The sequence below is a fragment of the Protomyctophum parallelum genome (genome assembly GCF_964188405.1).
Source record: "Protomyctophum parallelum genome assembly, chromosome: 6".
Lineage (NCBI taxonomy): Eukaryota > Metazoa > Chordata > Actinopteri > Myctophiformes > Myctophidae > Protomyctophum > Protomyctophum parallelum.
Window position 1 is genome coordinate 21,610,639 of NC_139701.1, and position 14,238 is coordinate 21,624,876.

General features: G+C 40.8%; 1 protein-coding gene across 5 annotated transcripts in view; it reads right to left on the reverse strand.

Annotated features, from left to right (window-relative positions):
- Positions 1 to 8,521: 8,521 nt before the first annotated feature.
- The window catches only part of lpp (LIM domain containing preferred translocation partner in lipoma), a 188,316-nt gene continuing 182,599 nt past the window's right edge, over positions 8,522 to 14,238 (reverse strand). For all 5 annotated transcript variants that reach the window (XM_083766328.1, XM_083766329.1, XM_083766331.1 and 2 more), the window contains one exon: positions 8,522 to 13,599. In XM_083766328.1, coding sequence (XP_083622454.1) covers positions 13,471 to 13,599 — 129 coding nt within the window. In that variant the 3' untranslated portion in view covers positions 8,522 to 13,470. The remainder of the gene's footprint in view (positions 13,600 to 14,238) is intronic.

Below are 14,238 nucleotides of genomic sequence, written 5' to 3' on the forward strand. Positions count from 1 at the left end.
GCTTTATAAGTGGACGATATAGAGCGGCGCAGTCCCTCCCCCTTTCAGAACAACGAACGGCCCAGGAAATGAAAACGCAATGCATTTCCCCATAGGCAGTTTTTATTTAATTTATTTAAAGACCTTTTAAGCGTCGTACGAAGCCAACTCTTGTCATGACAAATCATGACAACACACACAATATTTCGGGCCAAACAAAGAATTAGAAAGTAGAAAAAAACGGCAGGTTACAACACTTTTTTTGTTGTTTTTCTTCTTTGTAATTATTTGTTTGGTCCAAAATATTGTGTGTGTTGTCATGATTTGTCACGACAAGAGTTGGCTTCGTACGACGCTTAAAAGGTCTTTAAATAAATTAAATAAAAACTGCCTATGGGGAAATGCATTGCGTTTTCATTTCCTGGGCCGTTCGTTGTTCTGAAAGGGGGAGGGACTGCGCCGCTCTATATCGACAATATATAGATATATTGATGATATATCTATATCGTGAAATCGTTGCCTTTCTGTGATACTGATATTGTGCATGTTCATACCTCGATAACGAATCGATAACAATATATTGTGCAGCCTTAGTTTTAATTCTATGGGAGTGTCATAGCCTAACTCTCTCTCTGTAATAACTATGGTGTTGGCATTCACCTATGGAAGGCACTGAGCCACAGAAACATAGCCACCCATTAGAGTTGTGTTTGATGTGAGTGAGTATTAATTGTGCCAGGACACAAACTGACCAGTACAGAAGCATCTAACGATGGCTAGATTCCAGACATGCATCGATTGTCCTCAGCTGTGCCTGTGTCCACAGCATCTTGTTGAAAGGCTCTCTCTAGCTCAGCATACTTTCCATGAATCTGTTGTATTGTATCTGTCATTGTGTCATTTGTTGTTATTGTACCGCCTAGTCTTGCAAGAATGTCGCATGAATCTAAACTATTTATCTCTCTCTCTCTATATATATACACACATATATAGTATAGAAAGATACCGGTACATATGCGTGCGGCATGTGTGCGCACGCACACACCCACACACGGAAGGTTACATTATGGTCCAACAAAATACAACTGCTGCACACCCAGAGGAATAAAAATATAGCACACTATACTATTACTACTAGACAGGATGTTTTTAAGTTTTTTTTCCTCTCCTTTAAGCCACCTAAGGATAAATTAATCGCCTTCTCCAGATAGACAGCCCATAATAGCTGAGACAGAACAGTATTTAGCCAACTTTTTTGCATTTGTCTTTTGCAATCCACCCAATTGCAGACCCCTGAGCACAAGTTTATGGACATGGCCCAGACTTCCAAATACAAGGACAATAAGTTGACAATTTATTGCAGTTATCAATCTGTAAGAAAAGTAAGAAAAGAGGCGCCGAGGACATACTTTGAGACCACAACGAATTGCGAATTCAAAACATGCCACTACTGTTTATTGCAAAATCTGTGATATATATAAAAGACAATATTGCGAGAGGTGCAACCCCCGGTCCAGTGGTCGTATGTCACATGGGTATTTCTGAGAAATCATGAATACATAATGTATACGTTGCTGTCAGTGGCATATCCAGGAATTACGTTTTGGGCAGACAAGATGTGTTAATTGTCGTCTCCCCGCACACAATCGGAGCACTAAAGGTTTTCAAAGAGATATACCTGCCAGACGAGTAGGATACAAAGGCTGAAAGGCATGCATTTACATTCCAATGGGTGATTGAGGGTCGCGCTCTACCGCAACGGCCAATCAGCTGTCCATTATTAGTTCTCAGGTCTTGTTTTTTCCTCTTTTTTTCCTCATTGTATGGATTTTGGCCAGGCCAGAAATGGATTTGGCCTGCCCTCGCCTTATTGTAGTTAAGACTCTGGTTGCTGTGGTTTAAAGTTCGTTAGGGTTGAGCTGGAGGCCAAAGGTGGGGGTGGTCTACTTCCTGATGGGGCCCCTCTGTGGTAAGAGAAAGGATGCTCGCCTCTCTTCATTGGAATCGAACAACCTGCAAAGATATTATCTAGGCACGTTGCCTACGCTATCATAAACAACACCTCATTAAGGTGATAAACCTGATACCGATAGATTTCTGTCTAGATAAGTAGGTGTAAGACACACAGGCTGGAAGCTTTTCAGTAAACAGGCCGGCTAAAGGTTTTAAGGTCAACATCGGCATATCTCAAGACTAGTACAGTACAGTAAAGTACAGTACTGCATGCTGTTGATCACGTAACCATGAGTTGATACTGAGCTGACATCTATGCATGATATGAAAATCATAAGACAATTATATCCCAATCTCAATATGTTTTTAAACTGCTCAACTGTTTTTACCAGCTGTGAAAGAACACTCAAGGTTGCTGCATTCAGACATATCATCAGTCAACTGTGTGTGAGAATGAAAGTTCACAGTTGAGTTCAAGGTTTTCCATCAAATCCATTCACGATCCTCTGCCTCTTATGTTTAGTTCAAAAGGTGACATCTCAAAGAGAGTTTAAATCATGAGAACTACGTTAACCTTTCAGCGGTGCTGGAGATACGCACCTACAATAAGATGCTAAAGTCTGTGGATTTATCTGGCTCTGGGAGCTTGCTGCCCGTTGCATATCAATCAGACATCATCTGAACACACTCCATGGTTCACGTGAGAGCTTGAGAGTTTGATATTTGCGGGCATTTCATTGTATGTATTTCTTTTTCTATATCAACTATGAGGTTCATCATTATGTTAATCATGGACAAACCATCATGTACCACAGCGATTCCCAACCGGTGGGCTGTGAGGATACTGCAAGTGGGTCCCCAAATAAGTGGCAAAACACTACAGTTTTAATGAGAACTTTCAATAATGTGTCCAATAATGACATGATTTACCATCTCTATTCTCTACCAATCAGTGCTGTCACTGCTGTGACAGCAAAAAACAAACCACTATAGCAGCTGTGTCTCCATAGTGAAACATTGCCTTTATTAACAACACTCACACTACTCTAATAATAAGTAACATAGTCCTTGTTATTGTGGGCATAGACACACTATACACACTAGTAAAGTCACAGGTTCAACTCCCGATCTAGACGACCTTTACTACTCCCCATTTCCTGTCAGTCTACTATGTCTATCAACCAGTAAGACGCCCTGAAACAACAGAGCTTCTTAATACGGCACAGTTGAGAAGCAAGAGTTAAACTATTAATTTGGTGTCAGTGAGGTCAGATGTAGATTTGCTGGCCGGCCGCCGGATCCATATATGCAGATCTAATATGTCAAACCAGGCATGTATGGCTATCCAGGGTTTGATGAGGTCAGTGTTGTGATCTTCATATATGGAGATCCAGGTGATGATAGTCAGCTCCACACATTGGAGATACATGTGTTGTACCAACTTGGTTCATTTGCAAGTGTGACTCGCGTCGCGTTTGTCCTACGGGTGAAATTAGAAAGATGTCTGGAGACGTCTTGAGCACTGAATGTGTTGACGTTTTCAAGCCTGAAACAACAGAGATCCTTAATATGGCACAGTTAAGAAGAACGAGTTAAACTAGGCGTGATGTCACGAGGCGTGACTCAAGACATTCTCATATATGGGCTTAATATTGATGACATCAGGGATCTCCATATATGGGCATAACAGGGATTGTAGGCATGACGAGGCGTGACGCCATGTGGCGTAATGGACTAGCTGGCAACCACATATGGAGGCGTGACCGACCAAACGACTGACATGTTTTGCAAGTTTTCATAGTAATCTGCAACAAATAAAGGCAGAAAAGGTAGGTCACTTAAGCAACTATACATTTCCACGACCCAAATGAGAGAAGAAACCTTCTCTCATTTGAAGACCAATATTTTGACTAATTTGACTAAAGAAGTGGTTTCTAGCCTATTGGGGGTCCATTCCCCTAAAGTTACCAGGAGAGAGCAACCATTTCAGGATGCAATTCATCAACCTAATACTTCCAATGCAGCATCAGCCCTATATGATCATACTACAGACTACAGCATCACACAAAAGTAGCATATCTGCTAGCACTGATGACAGACACAACATAAACCAAATGCACATACATGGAGATTTGATTTTCAACGTGCACTGATGTCAGACAAGAGAAGGGGCCCCGCCAGGGGCCGCCGTCACATGCACATGAATGGAGTCAAATGGGATCGGTGCATGGGATCGGCTGTGCCACATACTGTAGGTCTGAGGGCCACGTAGGGCTGCCTTAAGTGATTCATTCATAATGTACTCTTTTCCCTTCCTAGAAATGTAGTGGAGTCAAATGTAATTTATTTCTCTTGAAATGTAATACTCAAAACATTCAAGTAAAGTACAGGTACTCAAGACATGTACTTTGTTACAATCCACCACCGCACAGACACAGAGTACTGCTGCGAGATCACGTCTGGGACTGTTCTGTTCTGTGCAGTTATCGTGTGATGTCTTCAGAACCGCTGTGCCCGTTGAATTTAGTACTTGGTGTCACTGCCAAGCAGCTGGCACACAGCTGGGAACGAGACATTTAATAGAGTGCACAATAAACCGTTTCTACCTGAACTCCCCTCACCCTGTCCTGTCCTCCTCCAACCAGATGGAGCAGCGTATGGCCTCCAAGGACACTAGATGACATTATTTACAGTTTTAATAATACATATACTGTAGTACTGGAAGTAAACACGGGGAGACCAGTGTGACACGATTTCAAAGCGCAGAGATGTCAAATCCTTAAGTGTTCCGTAAAACTGTGTTTACATTAACACCCGAGATATCACTGTGTATGGTTTTGTTATGTGTACAGTACAGTACATCCTAAAGTTAATCCTACTGTAACACCAGTCTTTCACTCAGTATCAATTGTAGACCAATTATTAACTTAAATCTATACTTTGTCGCATGACATATTACACAGATAGCTGATATACAAGGTCACACAACTCGTCACATCACAAGGTGTTGTTTATGTTTATTTATTTTATATGGACATATCAATCACATTGCTATTGCACAGTTGTACAATTTGTAGATGCATTGTTTACAGGAGACTTTTCTAAAAATACAGTAACACTATAGTTTAAAAAACCCAATCAAGTACAAAAAAGAATACATACTATTTGTGAGCTTGTGGAACTGCTATTTTTGCTCATTGACGCCTTTCTTTTTACCTTTAATGACATACCAAAAATAGAGATGCCAGGTTGAAAGAGTGGTCAAAGCCTTTTACTTTAATAAAGGATAAATGTATGACCAAGTGTGAGCTTGCATAAGCATTTGCGTAACGTCAGTGTTAACATATAAATCTACCTTATTATAGCGCACTGCATGTCTGCAACCAAAGTGATTAATGCTTGTGCTGTCAGTTTGATACAGGAGCATCGGTGCTGAAGATATAAATGAGGTACTGATGTGAATGAATAGAAAACCTGTCTACGACGCCATGATAATAAGCTACCATGGAGATAGGTTATTTAAATACAATGCATAACGTCTGTTGTGTGGAAACCCCACATGTCCAAATCTGTTCAGAAATAGCATGCCATTCGTCTCCCCATCACTCTGTTTCTCTGCAATGTATACAGAAGGTCTAAAGTAGTCTACTAAAACAGATTAAAAAAATCAGACCAGTCTGAAGTGAGTGGTGCTGTTGCTACTGTACTGCACTTCATAGTACTGTACTGTACTGTACTGTACTGTACTGTACTGTACTGTACTGTACTGTACTGTACTGTACTGTACTGTACTGTACTGTACTGTACTTTGTAGTACTGTACTAGTACTGTACTGTTCTTCGTAGTACTGTACTGTACTGTACTGTACGGTACGGTACTGTTCTTCATAGTACTGTACTGTACTGTACTGTACTGTACGGTACGGTACTGTTCTTCATAGTACTGTACTGTACTTCATAGTATTGTACGGTACTGTTCTTCATAGTACTGTACTGTACTGTACTGTACTTCATAGTATTGTACGGTACTGTTCTTCATAGTACTGTACTGTACTGTACTTCATAGTATTGTACTGTACTGTTCTTCGTTGTATTGTACTGTACTGTTCTTCGTAGTACTGTACTTGCACGGCAACACATTGTGAGCTTGTAGATCTGAGAATATTTGTACTGTATGTGTTAGGCTGCGCAACAGTGACACTTGGTGAACAAAAGATACTTCCGTGCTCAGACATACATACAGACAGACACACATTGCTGTGTGTAGGAGTGGTTAGCACCACTCAAATAATTCATAATTATAGTGACTAGACTTGTACGTGCCCGTCGGCTACCGGCATACTTGAGAACGATGCAACTTTGGAACGTAATAATAATACCCGTTGTCAACTTGTCATAGCACCCGTTTTAACTGTCTGTGTCCCACATGGATATCTCTATCCGCCTATGTCTGAAGAGGGCAAACTGACTGACTGTGAAAAGTGGACTGCTTAGGCTAGTCAATTTGTCAGGTGTGGGGTTGCCATGGCAATCAATTGGCTGAGGCAGAGGCTGGAAATTGCACAGGTGAGGGGATTTAGGCGGATTAGGCCCAGATGGCCCACTGACCAGAGCCTTTTGTGGTGGTTCTGGAGAACGGTGGGTCCGACCGACTCGAGTCCTGGCACCGCACTCCCTGCGGGGGTGTGGAACGCGTGTGTCAAATATGAAGTTGGTGGGCCAAACGGTTCTGGAGTTACGTGCATTACAACCGTACACACACACACACGCAGACACACATACGTACTGGCACATTTATAGTAGGATGAGAGTGATGTACACACATAGTCTCAATGGGCATGTTTGCTTGTCTGTGGTTACAAACAGTTAATTTTAAAACAAGTGCAGCGTTAATGATAGTTTCGAGGTCCAGTGCAAGTGCTAGAGCTGGAAAGGCTTGGGTTTATGTCTCAGAGCTATCTAACTTTTATCTAGGCAACACTGACTCAGTGATTACATCACTTCCCTTGGCAGACTCAAGGACGCGCGCAAAATCAATGCTCTCGATGCGAATGCACAGAGGGGATTCACTTTAAAGCTAACAAGGTTGAGCTCAGAGCGCTATGGCAATGTCGACCCATATTGTAATGTTATGTAAATCTGACCATATGACAGCTTCACTTAAATTGGAGCGCGCAAGATTATGCACGATGGCGGCCCATTTTACTCCCTCACGCTCGTCTGCTTCCTGCTAAATAATTTAGGCCATAATTCTGCGTATTAGAACAAGACATTCAAAAATGCCAAAGCAGGCCCCCAGAGTCTTTCCGCTGAAATTTTATGCAGAGGAAGAAATTGGAAGGTACATCAAGTCTACCGGAGGGCCCATCACTCATCAATTTGTTTGTAAACACCAGATTTATGTGAAGTAAAGCCGCAGTCCTCGACTGAACCGCTGCAGGGTTCACTCTCTCTCCCACCATCTCTCTAGCACACACATAATGCATGTGCTCAATTGCTCTCTCTCTCTCTCACACATACACAAATGGACACAAAGTGTGTGTGTGTGTGGCCTCCAGTAGATTCAAGAAAACATTACTAGGAAATCTCCACATTGCCAGCATGCCAAAATACGTAGTTTACTTACGATCAGTGTAAAAGGCAGTACAGTACATAAACACAAGCAATGCTCTCTAATTCATTTTTTCCATCCAAGGCTTAACGGTAGTAAAGCTCCATTTATATGCTGGTACTAACACTGTTTACTTGTCACTGTTTAAGTGGCGGTGAAAATAAAAACACATTCCCCTCAGATTTTACCTTCCGTTATAATTTGCATGAAAGTGCCCACGAGAGGCCTCTGCTTCTTAATTGTCAACGTAAAAAGAATATATATGGGCTTTTTGGTATTTGGTATTAGATTTGTCCACAGGGATCACTTGTCCACAGGGATCACTTTCTCTCCACTTTTATATCTTGGATTGTTGTTTCAATTTAGCAATATGTGGAGAGGAAAGGCAATGCTCAGTGACTTACTGCAGAGTTGCAGCGCGCTAGGGAAGATGACAAATGGAAAAGGATTAAATCAGGTGGGGTCGTGCAAGGTGACTTTCTGGCGGCCTTTAAATTATTCTAACAATTCCATCAAGCTGATTCCAGCAGTAAGCATAATTCATTGGCTGAGTGCATTTGCTGATGGCGCTAGGAAAACAAGGGGCGACAGAGCACTGTACCTAGTAAACCATTGTACAAGTACCAGATGCTACCAGATGTGCGTTCACTTCGCTCAGTATTGACAGTGGAGGTTTTTTCTATTAACCAGGTGATTGCAGGTCTCCTAAGGAACCAGGAAGTGCTGCATGAAGACTGGCAATGAGGATCGCTTTGATTTGCACACAGCCCTGCCCAGGGAGGTCACCGGCTGGTTGCAGTGCATTACCTGGGTGGTCAGCCAAAGGCCAGTGTTAAGAGGCAACTGGGGAGTGGATGCAAGACTTTCCCCTTTGGCTGGGGGTAGCCTATAGTATATAATAAAGGATGCTTTTCATATTCCCTTACCTAGAACACCTGTACCAGGACAGAACACAGAGTGGCAGACAAGGGGATATTGCAAAGCTTTTTATTGATGGAAATGGGAGAACCAACAATTAACTCCATGCCCCCCTGGCTTACAGAGATCAGATGATCAGTGCCAAGCTGAGCTGAGGTGTGGTGTGTGATTTAAACAGTACAGGGCCAAATGTACCACCCTCTTTTGCCTCATTTATTCCTAGTGGTGTGCCTGTGCCCTGTGTTGCACACAACGCATTGCGCTATGAGCTTGTAGATATGCTATTTTCGGTGTGTGACTGCTACGCACAAACTAAGAATAAATCAGGCTTTAAGCTACGACAACCACAGAGGCAGATCATTTTGGGGGGCATTAACCTACACAAGGCAACAGAGGTATCCTCTTTGTCTACTTTGGCAAAGGTAAACAAGGCAAAATCCATTGTGAGGCACATCGAAATAATGTCCAAACACGCAGCAATGAGACAGTGATTCAATGCCGGTTGTCCGGAGGCACTTTGCAAACGTAGGCAACATAAAGACAACACAGATACAACAAATGAATGAATAATGCATTAACAAAGTATTCTTTCTAGAAGCTTTTGATCGGAATGGAGGAAAAAAGAAAGAAAGAAAGAAAAGCATTCAAATGAAGAATGCATTTGAACTAATTCTGTCCATTGATCACATGGGCAATACTTTATGAATACTGTAAGTAGGAGATTCACTTTCTGCATCAATCGACTCTCAGCCACCTACAGCGCCAACAATGGACCCAATGGAACCAAACGGAATCACACTTTAGACAAAGGTGTGCTGATGAGGTATTCAGAGGATAATTTAGCAGACAGTCATTTGACATTTTAAAGGCCTTATAAAACATCCTAAATAACTAATTACAGTTTGATTGATCTGATTATACTGTTTATATTTGAAACTTTGCTCAACAATGAAGTATCTTTTAATTATATTATGCCCAAGCAGCCCAAACGACTCAACTGAACTGAACTAAAGACGTTGGAAAGTCAATTTGTGTCCTAATAGTGACATAATCTGTCTCCCTATTGTGTTGTTACATTTTGTAGTGACATTTTCTTGTTGCTGGGTTCTTTCTTGTAGTTAGGGTTTTACTTTACAGTTGTGTTCCTTTTATTTGGAAGTAATTTCCTAGTGTTTCTCGTTGTCCTTTGTAGCGGCAAAGATCTGAAGCAGTCTCTTTCCCCACAGTATGAATGGGACCAGGGGCTGTATGGACCTGGCTCTGTTCCCAACTTCCCATGCCTTCCCACCACTCTCTGGACAAACAAACATCAAGCCGAAGCTCATCATCTGTACAATACTATGTCTACTTATACATTATAAATATAGTATACATAAATACGAATAATATATATGTCTATATATCCCACTAGGTGTTAAAAAAAGATATGTTAAAAAGTAGTCATGCTATATCATCTGATACCAGTCTGAAGCTGCTGAAGACAACACTGGGCAAGACCTACGCTGTAGAGTGCATTGCTGGAATTTGGCACAAGTACCGCTCAAGGAAATGACATTCTCTGTGTATGAAACAAGTGTTGTGATTGGTCTGAAAATATTGTATCCGGGGGAAATACATCTGACGGATGTTCCGGCCTGAACTTCCGGCTATGCACTCTGTGCCTTAGGTTGTGACCAGGCTTTTCTCTTCACAGATGAGTAAGGCTGGGAACGAAGCTAGCTGAAGGCGATATTGTAAGTTCCTACGTCTTGACCCATCTGACAAAAACTGGTACTTCAGAGTTTGTAAACTCCTGGTAGCTGTGCTTAATAGCGAAATTTGTTCACCCAAAATAAAAAAATAAAAACTTGGAATTATTTTGAATTGTCAAATCTGTCGAAAAAAAAGTAAAATACAGCACTGTAATTCATGTTAGCCTCAAATGCTTGTGGCACTGGCACAGTTGTAGTTCAGTAGGACAGTAGGATGAGCCATTTCCCCAGCAACAGTTGAACTCGACAACCTAACAATGGAATTCAAAGCCTACTGTATATGATAAAGTGCTGTTTGCCATGTAAGGAATGTTGCTGTGGAACCTTGCCAGAGATACAAGTGCTCTCACTGTCTCAAAGTGCAGTTGGTAAGTAGCCATTTTCAAATGCTCATGCTACAGTAAGTGATCACTTGATCAAATTTCAAGGGGAACAATTTAGTTTGTTTTTGTAAGCCAAGTGACTTTGTTTTTGGCACTATGACTTGTAAATACGGTAATGGAGAACTGAAAATAAGCTACTTACTGTATGGAGGACGCTGGGAGAGAAATATTTATTAAAAGCCATCAATGCATCATAAGGATTCCACAAGATTAAAAGTCTTGAGATATCTCTAATACACATCTCTTGTTTTTTTTTCTAAACGTTGTGGACTCTTTAAGGTGTCTTCATTAATGAAGTCCACCTCAGCAAGTTGATACCCCATTATCTTATGAGTTATGACGCTGCCGTTTTTATTTATATATTATTATTTCTGTGTGTGTGTGTGTGTGTGTGTGTGTGCATGGCTAAACCATACCTCCACACACAATGCTTGCTCAGGCCTTGGACAAAGTGAGGGCTTTTGACTTAGCCAGTAAAGAAAACAATGGAAGCCTGTGTTGTTATGGCTGCTCCACCCACATGCGGGACGGCCGGGGGAGTGAAATAAGGGACGGGTCTGCCTCTACACGGAGTGTACAGTTGTATGCTACTGAAGGTGTCAGTGACATGGAAATCACACAACTTTTATCCGGACAGTCGGTAGCACACCTGTTCACCTCCACATAGTTTTACAAGTTGACTTGAGGAGCAGACAAGGCTCCTTTGGAATGCAAATTTTGGTAACAATAAAGACTTTTCTGGATTAATTAAAGTTTATTGTTTATTCGGATCCGCATTATCTGTTGCTGTGGCACAGTTTTCCAGCTTCAAAGGGACAAAGAGTGCCCTCCTGGCTCTTAATACGAGTCTAAATGTCAAATCACTATTAAGTTCATACCTCATAAATGGCTTATTAGCACACCTCATATTAAAGTGTTACCCTGTTCAGAACATTACCTTGGCTGACGTGATAAATGACTGCTGTAATTGGACTGGTATGCAGATTAGCTACTCTACTTGCCATCACACTCAGTCGAGTTTAAATGGCACTGGAAAGCAAGGCCACAACATGTAGCACAGAAAGTATTAGAGTGAAGAATAGTGCAGAGATGCATCAGTTCTCCCTTACTTTGGTAACACTATGATTTCAAAACATATAGACAAAGGTTTCAGCTGGGTGTTGTGTTCCTAACAAAGAGATCGTAACAACAGAGACTTGCATAGTACTGTAGATAGCTCAAACTGCACAGACTGTTCAACGAGACAATACAGTATGCAATTCAAAATAAAACAATAGATCTAATGTAGTCTTTGTCTCCGTTTGCCAATCCAATGAAGCACAAGAAACCATGCAGCAACATATACGGTACATTTGTCAGGTGACGATTGTACAAGACCAATATATGGCTAAAGAAGTACTCTTATGTACTGTATCATTTAAGCTCATAAGTCAATCAATAATTAATAAGTCTCATTAATGAGCCTTATTGACCTCCGCTGTTCTAGAATATTACACTATAAACAAACAAACAAAAAATGTACCAATGTCATTCTGGAGGGAAACACAGCATGGTCCCTTCTTTTCCACATCAACTCTATAAAATGGACATGAAAAACAATATACTGTATATATAGATTCAAACATAAAATATGAGTATCAATGGGTAAAACTGATCCTGACATACAGTGACAAACAAATTCACATACAAAGTCCAGTACCAACAGCATGATACTTATTTTGACTAAATGTTCGTTAAGGACACATAGGTTCAAATCTGTACAGTTTAAATATTTCCTAATTCATAAAAATTCTCCATATCTTTATCTATAAAGTGTCAATGCAATTAATATAAAAAGAAATTGCATAGCCATCTCATACCTACTGTATGTCCTCAGCAAGAGATGGGAAACTCTTTTAGGATTAATAAACAATCAATAAACTAATCTATGTAATGGTACGTGGAAAAACAATGTGGAATATGTAAAGTGGTACAAGACCAAATTGCTAATCTATCCAGCTGGGTTCACTTAAATGAAAAAAAAACAAAAAAAAAACAGTTGTATTCACCTGTTCCAAGTCACAAATAAAAGCATTTTCGTACACTCAAAAAAATGCTATCGTATCCCTGTGTTTGGAATGTTATCATTGTACACAACAGAAAAAAATGTGCCTGGCAGAGAAGGTTATACTGGAATGAACTGTATGGTGTGTAATGTAATTGTATATGAACGGGAACTGCATTCAACAATCAACAACAGAATCGCATTCAAATGTGTTGAGCTTGTAGAACTGCCATTCTAGATGCACTTGACTATACGACATGCAACCAAGTGTAAATCAGGAATTAGAATGAGCTAATTCGTGATAGAATGAGTTTCAGTGTGTTCCCGCTCGTTTATATTCCTTATTTACCATGAATTGTCTAGATTTTCTAAATGTGTATGGAATGTATAGTGTGGCTGCAGAAAAATAACATTAACTGCATTTTTCACAAACGATATACTGTATGCTAATCATTAATATAAATACGGCAAAAGCTACAGTTCTGAATGCATCCGCGTTGATGGGTCAGATGCACTGGCTTCATCTCAGAACGGTTGGGTGAAAATGCCACGTATGATTTCACAAGTAACGCAGTAAATATACATAAAACACACCGACTCCTTTTGCCGTGATTGTACCGAACTCGCCCTCAATACTATACGTGGGCACATCGCCTGGTTCTAGTTATTGCAGCTAAATACTGTATATAGAAGTCTGTGAAAGGAGGAGAGCATGGTGTGTGTGGTTATCAGAGAGAGACAGAGAGAGAGAGAGAGAGAGAGAAAGAGAGAGAGAGTACTGAGTGTGTGTGGGGTGACACAGTGGAGTTGACCGGGCGTTGGGGTGGTTGGTTCAGAGGTCAGTGGTGACCTTAGCACTGAGGGCCTGGATGCGGCTGGTATTGCAGTTCTTGCAGAGGACATGACGGTCCAGAGGATAGCAGCCCTGGTTATCACCCTCCGACAGCAGGGAGCCACAGTCCTGTTGGACACGCATAAACACGCACACACATTTGAATGACTATACTTGTGAGGACATCAACGTTTTAGAATACCGTTTGATGTTTGCCATTTCCAACCGTAACCCTAAAGTCAAAAATAGCAGCGTCGCATTGTGAGCTATACTGTATGTAGATCTGCTACTCCTTGGTGCACAGATCATGTACACTGTTACTGTACACTTGTACACCACAGTCAAATTAGTTCACTCCCAAGACACAATATACACACACACATGACTGTACAGTATATAAAGTATATGTCACTGGGCTTGTGCCTATTGACGTGTGTGTGTTTGTTTATACAGTATGTATTTTCACACACACATGCACATGCAAACACATCAACAGTTCCACACATTCTTTCTTAATTTTTTCTCTATCTTTTTAAATCAGATTGATACTAGCACGTCAGATAATTAATGTTGATTCATGTATACTAATTATAATAATGGGTAACTTAAATTATTGTAGTAGTATTTGCCTGGGATGGGAAGGACATTTTGGGTCAAAATGTTGCAAATTAAAGGAGCTTATGTGTAGAAACTGGAAATTCATTCACATCATTTATTATACATTCAGTATGATGTTGAATTAGTAAGACTGTGGACAGGACCCCTGAA